At 42.1% G+C, this 14,975-nt stretch overlaps 1 protein-coding gene across 1 annotated transcript in view; it reads right to left on the bottom strand.

The window, feature by feature from the left end:
- Positions 1-14,975, bottom strand: part of cspg4ba (chondroitin sulfate proteoglycan 4ba) — a 127,254-nt gene that overhangs the window by 61,438 nt on the left and 50,841 nt on the right. The window contains exon 7 of the mRNA XM_078219345.1: positions 5,376-5,507. Coding sequence (XP_078075471.1) covers positions 5,376-5,507 — 132 coding nt within the window. The remainder of the gene's footprint in view (positions 1-5,375; positions 5,508-14,975) is intronic.

Here is a 14,975-nt window from a genome sequence, read left to right as displayed (position 1 = left end):
TGTCCACCATAAAGATTCAGCTTTTATATTGAACCGGATGATGACTACAGCGTTATTTCAGTTACAGGATGACATGTAGCTGAGGTAAAATTTCATTTTCATCAGTCTAGGCTGTCCCATACTCCATTAGATATATCGTGTCAGAAAATGTTTCTCATGTTGGCTATAATGTTTTGGGAGACTTCTGCTTTACATTTGCGTAAGATCCTAGATATACAGCGTTTCAGAATTAACATGTCAAATTGAAGTAATCCCTTCTTATTAAAATTCAAAGTGCAGAGCGGAACCTAGTTTGAAAGTCACAGGCTCATTCCCGATCAGTAGATAATGCAAACGTTTGAGGCTTGATACTAATCAATTTGTTGTTGCATTAAAAGGTGGTAATTTTATTTGTTGATTTCAACTCATGCCAGTTAGACAGATGCTTAGAAACTTCCACACAGCTAGTATACAAATAAAATCATTATATCTTAAATTGCTGAGCCATTAAAGGACTTGTACTGAAAGAGGCTGAAAATGTACATTATTCAAATATACCTACCGATTAGCAGCACTGTAGCTTTGTTTTCAGTCGACAGCTCATAAAAAAGTGTCTTTAATGCTCCTGTCAACATATGATGCTACTCTTACCAAGTATTACAAAGTATTTGCAGCATAGAGGTATACTACTCAGCCTAACATGTCTGTATCAGTGTTTACATTCCACATGAACCTCCTCCCACCCTTCTTCATCTATCACCCACACCCTTCAAATTCCTTCTATTCCCTTCTCTTTCATTTGCCAATCTAGCTGCCTCTTAAATGCATCTTTGGTATTCACCTCAGCAGTGCTTGTGATGGTGAGTTCCATATTCTAACCATTCTTTCCGTCAGGAAGTTTCTCCCGAAGTTCCTATTGAATTTACTAATGATCTTCCTATGTTTATGGTCTTGCCTGAAAATGGAAACATCTTCTCCATGCCTACCCTATCAAATCCATTCATAATCTCAAAAGATCTCTACCAGATCACCACCCAGTCTTCTCTTTTCAAGAACCCCAAACTATTTTTTGTTACGTAAATTTTTTTTGTATCTTTTTCAGTGCCTCCACATCCTTTTTTGTAAAGCAGAGATGAGATCAAATTCAATTCCTCCGTTTTCTCAAATCTATCCCTTTAGAAATGGATCGGAATATGAACGCTATATTTTAAATGATAAGGCCACCAAAGGGCAAGGTAGCATTTCACTTGTTGCCAGGTGCTGCTTCCCATGTTCTCAGCCTAGGAATTATTTTGAAGAGTCAAACACTGTAGCACTTGGCTTGGAAACTACAGTTCCCATTGTATTAGAAATGGCTCACATCTCAACTATCTGACTATTGAGAATTAATTTGATCAAATATGCCACTTTCCTGTTTTGCATTGCCTATGGGCGGCACAGTGGTCAGCACTGCTGCCTCACAGCGCCAGGCTCCCAGGTTCAATTCCAGCCTCGGGTCACTGTCTGTGTGGAGTTTGCTCCCCATGTCTGCGTGGGTTTACTCCGGGTGCTCCAGTTTCCTCCCGCAGTCCAAAGATGTGTGGGTTAGGTTGACTGGCCATGTTACATTGCCCTGTGTGTCGGGGGATTAGCAGGGTAAATGTGTGGGGTTACGGAAATAGGGGATTATGGTTGGTAGACTTGATGGGCCGAATGGCCTCCTTCTGTACTGTAGGGATTCTATGACAGTTAAGTCTTATCCACATAACCTGCCATTGAGACTCAATCAAATGCGACTAAAAACTATAAACATTATTTTCTTTCGACTCAGTTTACAGATTGTATAATTCAAGCTGTGTCTTTTTGTTTGTCTAGCTTTCTGAATGCAGCATGCTGACAATGTAGTATTTATTGCCCTTTGAGGCAGAAATGGGAGCGTGGTGGGTATCGTAAATGGTTTCTGGTGCAGGATACTGTAACTAAAGGATAGAGTAACTCAATCTCTTACCAGGCTCTTCAACTGACAAGCCACTGAGTTGACATGCTTATGATGCCCTCTTTGCTTTGGCTGCAGAGATTTTTATTAAAAACAGTTCTGGCCTACAGGCTTGTTTGCCAAATATTACTGCTTGTTCAAAATAGATTTGCTTTAAGCGCAAAGACATCAGAATGTAAACATAAAGGCTGCAACATGACTGTTTCCCATTTTAAAGACAACTATACAAAAAATAACCACATTTCTGGGCAATTATTTTAAGAAGTTCTGCACTTACTGAAAATACTAAAACAAAAACATGGTATATTTTAAAGTCTGTTCAGAGAACGGAGATGGCCGAACAAATGAAAAAAAAAATATAAGGAGGACAACTCATTACATTGGAGCTTAAATGTTCACAGAGTGGAAGCTTGTGGGTTTGTGTTCCTGGTTCCCAGAGGGATAAGTCACCCAATGCCCAAACAAGTTTTTAAAAAAATTTATGGTTCTCTGAGAAAATCTATGCAGTCTTTTCCACTCACTCAGCACTATCTCTGCAATCTATGGCCTTTGACCAACATAGTAACAGATACATGCGTGCTGTTGCTGCTATCATCATCATATAACAACAGCTGTGCTGCTCTCGCCGTTGCACTATTGTTTTGTGGATTTTTAAAGATTACTCTTCCAATCTTTTAGAAAGTTTACTGTCATTCTTGTCGACAGTCAAGAAGTTGCATTTTTTTTTAGAAAGGATTTATTTAATTGCAGCTGACTAAAAATGGGTATCTTAGCATCTGCACACTGGGTTAAAAATAGTTTATAAATGTTGTTTAAAGCGCCAAGTGTTTTTGACATTATTAGGGGTATTGGTTTGTAAGATTTGCTCAGCCTGAAAGTTTAGGGGAGATTATAGCATACAACAGAAGATGCAACATTAACAAAAGTTGAATCAGCAATGTGTTAAGATAAATCATAATCTCTTGCAATTATCACTAATGGTGAAACTCCCTTTTTGGACTAAAAATATTATTGCAATACACGTCCTTAATTTTTGACCTGTCAACAAGTTAACTGTTTTCTAACTGAAGGATAGCCCAAAAATTAGATCAGAGCTTGACTCTGTCACTGTAATGCTGAAACTTTGATATTGTCCAACGTTTTGGAGAACAGGCCTATGGAATTAGTTTTCGGCCAATGAAAGACTGAATTTGAAGTATATTTTCTGCTGCATTGGTAGTGCCACTTCATAGGGAGCAGCGAGAGCAAATTCACTGCAAACAGTCAAAAGGGAGCTGGAGTTCTGAGTGTGGTCACATACCTGCTTATAGAAAGCAGCTGGATACTGGGTTGGGGGTAGGGAAATAAGCCTTCCAGGTCTCATCTGATTGCCTTTGGGATGACCTTTTCTCTAGCTGATCCTTGTTTTCCTTTATGTGGTTCTCCTTGGAATTTGTATGGATGATGGGTGGAGGGGAGAGATGAGGATGATATGTAGAAATTACACAATGATATTGGAAGAAAGGTCAATGGATCAGTCTTTTTCTACCTTTCATTTTCATATGATCAAGCTTATACTGAAAGATTGCCACACCAGACCAAAGTAATATTTGCTAAAAGATATTAGTTCAGGTACTAAAAAAAAATGACCTTGATCATAAACATTCAGTAAATAGATTACTACATAGGAAGATGTAGTACTCATGATGGTGGCGCAAATGATACTCAAATCTATTATTGATAAAATATAGAATTTTCCCCGCTTGCTGATTATATTCACAATTTCCAATGCAGGGGCTCTTAATTATAAATTTTATAGCTTTTTTTCTGTGGCACATGGGTAGCATTTGATGGGCCTTGGTCAACAACTGCATGTATAGTGTTCTTTAAAAAAAACAAGCTTTTGTGTCAGGATGATGGGACCTGTGCATGAATGATATTAAGCTGTAGTTTCATTGGGCTGATCAAACACTATTGAACTGTTTAAAATGACTTTTTAAAAGAAAAGCCACTGACTTAAGATAGCTGCCACAAGTCACGTGACATCTGTATTGCAATTTGACCAATTCCTGGAAGATTCCAATAGGAATTACAATTCACACATGTCACAAATTCCTTCCATGGAATTTCACACCTGCTGATGTCAAAAACTACTTGAAATGATTTACTGAAACTACGGAATCCCACATTTGCATCTCTATAAGGCTACCCCTCAAGTAGAGAGGGAAAGTCTACCAGGACAATAGTTAAATGCAAGGTGTTTTTCTATCTCATTAAGATGAACAATAAATCATTCAGAAGTTGATGGCTAGCCCCATAATAGCCACAGTTGCTTCACACATCAACTAAGCAAATATATTCTGAAATCATTATGGGGAGACAGGTTACGTGATTGGAATAACTATTTTTGAAATCTCATTTAATACAGCATGCAAGCTGCTAAAACTAGTCACATCATGATGGGAGGTTCCCCTTATGTGTGGTTGGGGGTGTGGGAAGAGAGGGGTGCGTGCTGACAAAAGCTTGGGTGGGGGGGGGGGGCGGAAAGGGGTGAGAGTGCCCCCGAGACCTCCCTGGAGGTGGGATCACCTCAAAGTTTGTGTGGGTGGGGGGTCCTCCTGGGCATGGGGGGGTTTCGGAATGAGTCTATTATTTTTGCTCATGGAGCTGGCCTTGCTGGCTCCATCAGGCCCCAGAGTAACAGCGCAAACCACACCCTCTGATTTTGTTCTGACAGTGTCAGAAGATCTGGTGAGAAAACCTAGCTGTGTTTCTATAGTGAAACATGTCAGTTTTCAACCAGAACCTGACACTGCCTTTTTTTTTGGAAAATTCCACCCAGTGAACTTACATCAAAAGGGACCTCAGGCTCAAAAATCATCAACTTCTAGAAGACGGATTACATTAAAAAAAATTTTTTAACTGGGTGGGTTTTAAACTCAATAAAAACTAATCCTTTTGTGTTAAATTCAAGAAAGTCTGCCAGATATTTTCTTTGCAATCAGCACGTAAATGGTTAAGCACAGACATTCGCCAAAATCTTGCTGCCGTTTACACCAGCGGGATCTTACGGTCCTGCCAATGGCGCATCCCCGCCAGGGGTTTCCCGGCAGCAAGGGGTACACTCCACAGGAATCCCTGTTGGCAATAAGATCACGCTGCCAGTAGGTGACGCACCGATTCCCGCAGCCACGAAACACGCCCCGGAAGGTGAGGAAAATCCTGCCCAGTGAGTAAATACCTTCATCCTTACAAATTCACAAAAGCACCCTGTTATGGTCAGACTTGGGATTGGCAGGATGGGTATCAATTTTTACCCCTCCTCACATGGCACTAACACTTCATGTAAAAATATTTGAAAATAAATCTGTATTTGTTGAATGGCAGACAATTTGCACCCAATATAAAATTGATAAAAAACACTGAGTAACTGATTGCTTACCCGGAAAGACTCTTAAACCATTGTTTTCTTCCATGTTTAAGACCAGCGCCCCAGCAGTAATGCTAAAGATCTGCCGAGGAGCAAAATTCAATCCATCTGAAACCTGGAAGTTAAATCCGCCTGACATGGCTCCTGTAAAAACACAAAGACAAGCTGAATATATTCAAAACTTCCCAGATTTACGATAAGAAAGAAATGTATTTAATCAGGAGGACTCCAAAACTTTTTTCGCCTCAGCATCGACACCCTCCTAAATTTCAAAGAACAATATAAAATGGGATTAGCGTCCCCTCACTGGTCAGTGCAAACTCAATGGGCCGAAGGACGTTTTCTGCACTGTATGTCTCTCTGACACTTGCACAAAGTGGGCAGACACCTATTACATTTAGGATGATGCTCTTTAGGTGATCACAACATGAGGCTAAGGATTTCAGAGCAGCATCAAATCAGGTCAACTGATGGTTGGAATTGCTTCAAAACAAACCCAATAGATGACACCATTGCCTTTAGGATTTGGTACTGGGGCTCTACTTGCACAGTCACACACAAATACTTGACTGACTCCAGTCACTGACTCCAAGAAAAGCAGAGCTGGTGGAACGTTTTGATGGATAATGTCGCTCTGCCTTTCTTGCCTCTTTCAACAACACTAGGCAGATGCTAAAAGCAGCTATTCCCTCCTGCTGAAACTATTGCTTGTGGGAATGAAGGGTTGGGGACCCATTACAATCAGATCCTGTCCCAAATTTCACCCCAGCCACTGCTGGTATACTCTCCAATACCATCCATCAGGAACTCAGGAGAATTATTTTCAATTAAGATTTGAAAATAATGAAAACACAGAGGATTTGTTTAGTTGTCTTTGTTTTTTGCCTGTCATTCTACTGATTATTTAAGCCTGTATTTGAATGCAGTGGTGCTCAATATCAGAGGAACCTATTTGAAGGAATTAATGAGCCTACAAAAAAAATGAACACAGATTAAGTGTCAAGGGCTAACAAAGACGGTGACTGATTCAGTTCTCTTGCACTGTTGAAACCACAGAAATAAAAAGTGCAAAGGAGGCATTTTAGCTCATTGTCCTGCATCACTGTAAACCCAATACCAGAGCTATATTTAATCCCATTTTTCTTGCTCCTTCCTAGTCCCTATTAATGTTAAAATGGTTTAGTCCTCCTCTTAAATGCTGTGCTTATCTCTACCTTCCCACTTATGGTAATGGTTTCTTCTAAGTCATGCTCTCTATGTCTTTAGTGCTGAAATTAAATGAGTACCTATTTGTTGTCAATACAAATCTTATGTTCCTTTACCCAGAAAACACCAATTCACATTTAGCTCCAAAACCTTTAACGCACACCATAATAATGTCATTAAGAGTTTTTTTTATAAAAAGATGGATTCTCGTGGTTAGGTTTAAGAAAACTAACCTTACATGAAAGCTGTGTGACATCCTGAGCTTATCAGCACTTGCCCTCTGCAGAATGAAGTTAGTTCCATTATGTATAGACCTGGCCAGTGGAGTTAAGCACAGCAAATTAATTATGTGGGGATTTTAAAATGTAATTATCTGAATGCGAGTTAACGGGAGGTGCCTTCAGATTGGCTACTTCTGCACCCATTAAGGATGGTATCAGGTTCCCCAGGTTGCAGACTCAGAGGGCACGCAGCAATGTCAGGCTTGCAGCCTCACTGGGAGAGATGGGTACTGCTGAAGTGCAGTAAAGCCTAAGGGTTCCTCCCTTGAATTTCTTAATCAGAGCGCTTAAGCCCACAAAACTGTCAGTGTCTGGTTAGCAATCCAGTTGAGACACCTCCTGTTAACTCGCATTCAGATAATTACATTTTAAAATCCCCACATAGTTAATTTGCTGTTCTTAACTCCACTGGCCAGGTATATACATAATGGAACTAACTTCACTCTGCAGAGGGTAAGCGCTGATAAGCACAGAATGTCACACAGCTTTCATGTAATGTTAGCTTTTTTAACCTAACCACGAGAATCCACCTTTAAAGATAAAACTGACGTTACTCTTTTGTTTAAATTTATTTAACATAAACTCTTAATGACATTATTATGGTGTGCGTTAAAGGTTTTGAAGCTAAATGTGAATTGGTGTTTTCTTATGGGGAAAGGGACATAAGAATTGCTGACATGAGCAAGCTTGCCCGAAAACCCAGCACATAAAATTATAGGATAGTTACAACACAGAGAGGCCAGTCGGCCCATTGTGTCCAGACTAGAACTTTGCAAGAGCAACTCTGCTTGTTCTATTACTCTGCCCTTGTCCCGTGGCCCTGAACTTTTTTCTATTTAGTTAACTTATGCAAATCTCTTTTGAAATCCAAATTTAAATCTACCTCCACCACATTCTCAAGCAGTGCATTCCAGATCTAAACCACTCATGGCATGAAAGGCTTTTCTTCATGTGACCGTTGCTTCTTTTGCCAATCACCTTAAATCGGTATCATATGAATCTCAACCCTTCCGCCCAACGGGAGCAGATTTTCCTTATCTGTCTCATTTAGACCAGTCATGATCTTGAACTGGGACTTCAAGTCCACTCATCAATTTCACCTTCTATTTTCCTGTGGTTTTCTACACTTTTTCCATCACATACTGAGAAATATACCCCCTTTAATAAAAAAGTAAGGTTTATTTATTAGTCACTAGTAAGGCTTACACACTGCAATGAAGTTACTGTGAAATTTCCCTAGTCGCCACAGTCCAGCGCCTGTTCGGGTCGATACACCTAACTAACACATCTTTCAAAATGTGGGAGGAAACCCACGCAGACACGGGGAGAACATACAAACTCCACACAGACAGTGACCCAAGCCAAGAATCGAACCCGGGTCCCTGGTGCTGTGAAGCAGCAGTGCTAATCACTGTGCTACCGTGCTGCCCTAAAACATAAAACATGTAGGCATCGATACTCTTCAGAAAACCAAAGGCAAATGGAAATTATAGCCTCTCCAGTGGCAAGATTCTCTGAGTTGGATGGAATAAAAGCTCATTTATAATTACAGAGGCATTGTACCATTCAGTGTATTATAAAGGCTGATTGTCAGTGAACAATGCCACAGGCTAGAAGAATATACAGTTTAACTAACTGCCTCTCTCATTTTCATAGAATCCTATAGTGCAGGAGGAGACCATTCGGCCCATCGAGTCTGCATCAAGCACAATCCCACTCAGGCCCTATCCCCACAACCCTACGCATCCACCATAGCTAGGCCCCCTGACACGAAAAGGCAATTTAGCGTGGCCAATCCACCTAACCCGCACATCTTTGGACTGTGGAAGGAAACCGGAGCACCCGGAGGAAACCCACACAGACACGGGGAGAATGTGCAAACTCCACACAGACAGTGACCCAAGCTGGGAATCGAACCGGGGTCCCTGGTGTGGTGAGACAGCAGTGCTAACCACTGTGCTACCAGGGCGGCACAGTGGTTAGCACTGCTGCCTCACAGTGCGAGGGACCCAGGTTCGACTCCAGCCTCGGGTCACTGTCTGTGTGGAATTTGCACATTTTCCCCGTGTCTGCGTGCGTTTCCTCCGGGTGCTCTGGTTTTCTCCCACAGTCCAAAAATGAGCGGGTTAGGTGGATTGGCCATGCTAAATTGACGCTAGTGTTAGGGGATTAGCAGGGTAAATGTGTGGGGTTACGGGAATAGGGCCCTGGTGGGATTGTGGTCAGTGTAGACTCGATGGACCGAATGGCCTATGTTCTATGTTTTCCACTCGCATTATTTGCGGTGAAAATTCTATTTTAGTCTTCTATCTTTTCTTTCTCCCTCTCTCTCTGACTTTTCTTCCCGTGGTGTATATGTCACTCTGTCCAGATTTATTGTTCCGTTTTTTTTCCTGATCCACCCCGTTCCCCCTCTCTTTTACATATGTGTGTGCGCGCGCGTGTGTGAATTGTGTGTCTCCCAAACACTTATCTGTGCACTTGATATCCACGTATCTTTAACACTAACAGTAGACAGTAAAATGGAATGTAGGGTGAATAAGGAAATACATTAAAAACATAATTTCCTCAACTTCCACCTGATGAAACAATCGGAGCACATTTCCCATAACTCAGTAAAAGAAACACTTTCTCAGGGAAACAGCTGGGTTTGAAAATTGAAAATTCACTCAGATCCATTTGCAAGTAGGGTCTTTACATTAAGGCACCCTTTTGGAGCTCAACAAAGAACCATAGAATTCCTACATTGCAGAACAAGGCCAATCGGCTCATCGAGTCTGCACTGACTCTTCAAAAGAGCATCTTACCCTGGCCCATTCCCCTGCCCTATCCCGTAACCCTGCGCATTTACCATGGCTAATCCACCTAATCCATGCATCATTGGACATTAAGCGACAAATTAGCATGGCCAATTCACCTAACCTGCAATGGGAAGATTTATTCTGAATTTAGCTGTGCTGTAACTGTCCTGAGACTGTTTAATACTGATAATGATTTCCAAAATAAGAAAGTAATAGATTCCTGACAGGACTGTTCCTCATCTATAATCCTGAGCTCTGATGAAGGGCCATCCAGGCTCAAAACGTTGGCTCGATTCTCTCCACAGATGCAGTCAGACCTGCTGAGATTTTCCAGGGTTTTCTGTTTCAGATTCCAGCAAAACCTCTATTTTTCTTGATTTATGGTATAAATATCTTGAACATAATATATATATTTATAGGACAGCAGGTTATGGAGTAAAGCTTATTGTGACAGTAAGACGTTAAGTTCAGACTGATAATGATTAATATTGCTTAAAAAAATAATTCATTAACTGCATTTTAGAAAATAAAGCCTGACAGTAGAAGAACTATAAAAGCATTCTATCAATACTTAAGTATTTTTCATATTGACTGGAGAGCACACACATCACACCCCAATTACCAGGAGGTGGTTCCCTCCAATGATCATTTTGAAGAAATTTGTCAAAGTGTGACCATTCTAGGCACATGCTACTCAACCATCACCTTACTCTGACTCATACTTCCTGCAGCTGTTCTGAATCCACACTGTGACTGATTATAGCACACCATTATACCCGTCATATTTTTGCCTAAATGCTGTTGTCAAATTCATTTTATAACGTAAACAGAATATACCACGAAAACCCACGGAACGCCATTCATATCTGTTAAGTGGGTGAAAATAACTCACTCGGCAGTCAGGGCACTTGTGGAACATGAATCCTCTCCCACTGGTTTTCATAAATGTGTCATCTCTTCTATTTAGGGTCAGAATTTCCCCTCATTAAAAGGCAAGACTCGCTATTGCAGCAGTCGCAGGACAAAGGAATCACTCCAATGGATTGTATGTAACACATCTAATTACTCAAGATTCCTGAGCTCACCGTAAGGCTATCACAGTAATTAAAATGTAGAAGTAATAACATTCATTTCATTTGTTAAAGATATTTACACCATATATCAAGAGAATTAGAGATTGGCTTCTGTTCTTTTAAATAAACTGCGATTTACAAAAAATAAAATTCCTTCACCTCTAGTGCAGGATAGTTAAAAACTCGATCTGCTGAGTTGATAAGTAACCATTTTGTTGGTGGAGTGGTGGCACAGTGGTTAGCACTGCTGCCTCACAGCACCAGGAACCTGGGTTCAATTCCGGCCTTGGGTGGCTATCTGTGTGGAGTTTGCACGTTCTCCCCATGTCTGCGTGGGTTTCCTCTAGCTGCTCCGGTTTCCTCCCACGATCCAAAGATATAGGGGTTAGGTTGATTAGCCATGCTCCATTGCCCCTTAGTGTCACAGGGACTAGCAAGGTAAATAGGGGAGAGGGCCTGGGTGCGATTGCTGTTGGTGCAGATGGGCCAAATGGCCTCCTTCTGCACTGCAGGAATTCTAAAAAAAAATTTTGTGGTAAATTAACACTGCTTTCATGTCTTGCTGTGGAGATGCCAGCGTTGGACTGGGGTAAACACAGTAAGAGTTTTAACAACACCAGGTTAAAGTCCAACAGGTTTATTTGGTAGCAAATGCCATTAGCTTTCGGAGCCCTGCTCCTTCGTCAGATGGAGTGGATATCTGCTCTCAAACAAGGCATGATGTGGAGATGCCGGCGTTGGACTGGGGTGAACACAGTAAGAGTTTTAACAACACCAGGTTAAAGTCCAACAGGTTTATTTGGTGCATACAGAGACACAAACTCAAGTTACAGAATACTGATTAGAATGCGAATCTTTACAGCTAATCAAGTCTTAAAGATACAGACAATGTGAGTGGAGGAAGCATTAGGCACAGATTAAAGAAATGTGTATTGTCTCCAGACAGGACAGCCAGTGAGATTCTCCAAGTCCAGGCAAGCTGTGGGGGTTACCGATAGTGTGACATGAACCCAAGATCCCGGTTTAGGCCGTCCTCATGTGTGCGGAACTTGGCTATCAGTTTCTGCTCAGCGACTCTGCGCTGTCGTGTGTCGTGAAGGCCACCTTGGAGAATGCTTACCCAAAGATCAGAGACCGAATGCCCGTGACTGCTGAAGTGCTTCCCCACAAGAAGAGAACAGTCTTGCCTGGTGATTGTCGAGCGCTGTTCATTCATCCACTGTCATAGCGCCTGCATGGTTTCCCCAATGTACCATGCCTCGGGACATCCTTTCCTGCAGCGTATCAGGTAGACAACGTTGGCCGAGTTGCAAGAGTAGGTACCATGTACCTGGTAGATGGTGTTCTCACGTGAGATGATGGCATCTGTGTCAATGATCTGGCATGTCTTGCAGAGGTTGCTGTGGCAGGGTTGTGTGGTGTCGTGGTCACTGTTCTCCTGAAGGCTGGGTAGTTTGCTGCGGACAATGGTCTGTTTGAGGTTGTGCGGTTGTTTGAAGGCAAGAAGTGGGGGTGTGGGGATGGCCTTGGCGAGATGTTCGTCTTCATCAATGACATGTTGAAGGCTCCGGAAGAGATGCTGTAGCTTCTCCGCTCCGGGGAAGTACTGGACGACGAAGGGTACTCTGTCCACCGTGTCCCGTGTTTGTCTTCTGAGGAGGTCAGTGCGGTTTTTCGCTGTGGTGCGTCGGAACTGTCGATCGATGAGTCGAGCGCCATATCCTGTTCTTATGAGGGCATCTTTCAGCGTCTGGAGGTGTCTGTTGCACCGACACCCTCAGAAGACAAACACGGGACACGGTGGACACATTTCTTTAATCTGTGCCTAATGCTCCCTCCACTCACATTGTCTGTATCTTTAAGACTTGATTAGTTGTAAAGATTTGCATTCTAATCAGTATTCTGTAACTTGAGTGTGTGTCTCTGTGTGCCTTGTTTGTGAGCAGATATCCACTCCTTCTGAGGAAGGAGCAGCGCTCCGAAAGCTAATGGCATTTGCTACCAAATAAACCTGTTGGACTTTAACCTGGTGTTGTTAAAACTCTTACTGTGTTCATGTCTTGCATCAGGCATTTTCAAACTAATGGGGAAAATAATCTTGGAGTAGTCATACCTTCTGAGAGTACCTGGAATACCTGGAAATTCAACTGGAAGTATATGAATGAAAATACTCCAATGCAAAGTAACATGAAAACTAAAGAGAAAGAACGACAGCAAGTGCTGGATATCTGAAACAAAATCAGAAAATACCAGGAATATCTAGCAGGTGCTAAACCTATTAATTCAATTCTACCCTCATCATTGTCCAAAACCCCACATTTGCATGTATTCGTTCCAATCTATTATATTGTATTCATTGGGCCCTGCAATATTTTCTCTAAATGGGAAGACCAAATAGTTCATCACCTTCCACTGCTGAACACCTTTGTTTTGTCTGCAAATGCAATTTAGCCTCTCTGCCCTTTGTCTCTCTGACTCCCTCTCTGATTTCTCCATGTCTGGCCTCCAGCCAGGCTTCAGAAACATGATTGCATTTTCCTCCTAAGTACTGTGCAGCTCTTTGGTTTTGGACACTAACATAAGCAACTTCCACTTTGGTGCCCATTTTTTTGAGTTAGGGCAGTGGTTCCCAAAGGGTGCGGCGCGCCACACTGGTGCGGCGAGAGAGGATGGCAAGTGTGGTGGGAAGATTCAAGGACAATCAAAGAAACATTTAAACATGTTTTAAACAAGCATTGTTTTATACTTTCTGGATGTCCCATGATCATATTATAAAGTAGTTGTGTTCTGTTATGAATCAAGCACTGCTAGGAGTTGCTTTTTTTTGTTTTTGAATGTATTTATCAATAAAAAATTCGGTGTGGCGCGAGCAAATTTTTATTCCGAAAGTGCGGCCCAGTGAAAAAAGTTTGGGAACCACTGAGTTCGGGAATGTGGGGCGGGTCGGAGAGCGTTCAGGGAAAGGAGGAAATTTGACATGCCAGATATAGAACCCTCATCATAACATATTTCTCAGACAAAGGAGGGTAATTGTAGGACTGTGGAGGCAGTTATACATTAATGGCCTGGCCAGCTTCGTCTTACTGCGTGTTTTGGGAGGTCAGCTGGTTGTCAAGATGTAAATGAACCCAGGAGTTAAAGTAGGTCAGTTTGAGGCTGAAATTGTAACTAGTGAATAGAAAGGGAAAGGAGTAGTGATGGATTTAGGTAAAGTTTAAAGGGAGAAATTAAATGAAAGACCAGAAATGGGCCAGATGTGTTCGATAAAAAGAGATGGGAGTAATGGGGTTGGATGTGGAAAGGGAGTCACAGTATTCACAAATGGGGCAGACTTCTCCGGCCGCGCTGATCTAAAAGCTGGAAATTCCCGCCCGATTGTCAATGGGGTTTTACATTGCACTCACTAAAATTCCAATGGCATGCGGGATGGGAGAATTCCGGCCATGGTCTCTGATGGATTTGGGGTTCTATTGACATGAATGAGATGAAAAACATTGGGTGGGATTTTCCAGATCCTCCCCCCGCCATGGCATCTTATCCGGTGGCAGAGGTGGTGTGCCATTGGCCAGCAGTGAGATCTTCCACTCCCGCCGATGTGTACTGGGTTGTGTGTGCCCCATACCCTCCGTCATCAGGGAATGTGTTGCGTGGGGTCACCATCAGGGGAGCAGAAAATTCCGCTGGCGGGAAAGGCTGGAAAACTTCAGCCACAATGTTCAAAAGCGGAAAATACCCCTTACCCCAGGTACTTTGGATGCTGCAGTAAAATATTGCTATATCTAATTAACCAGTTAGCACCCCCAAAAGGCACAGAACTTCACCAAAATCTAGAGCACACCACAAAGCAAGATTCACAACTTCACCAGGTATATTCCATTCTGGAGGTTCATGGTTTAAGTGACCTGCAACCTGCTGAAAATGAAGTATTTTCATTGCAATGATGAGTCAATTCAAAGACTTAAGCAAAAAGAACATGCAAATACGATAATAGGGTAACTAGGGAAAAAGTGAGGGAATGGAAATTGAAGGCACAGAAAAGAATATAAATATAGGCAAATCTAACACAGTCCCTCAAGCTGAAACACCTAACAAGAACCACTGTGGGGGACCACTCTGGGTGGGTGTGAGGCAGGAAAGGCATCAAACCCACTCTTTGTCATCAGCTTTGATGCAGCTGGAAAATATGCCACGGAGTGGGGGAGGGGGCTGGAAAATTCCACCCATTGCTTCTCATCTCATTCATGCCAATAG

This window comes from Mustelus asterias, chromosome 1 (genome assembly GCF_964213995.1).
Source record: "Mustelus asterias chromosome 1, sMusAst1.hap1.1, whole genome shotgun sequence".
NCBI classification, from domain to species: Eukaryota; Metazoa; Chordata; class Chondrichthyes; order Carcharhiniformes; family Triakidae; genus Mustelus; species Mustelus asterias.
This window is presented reverse-complemented; position numbering and strand designations above follow the sequence as displayed.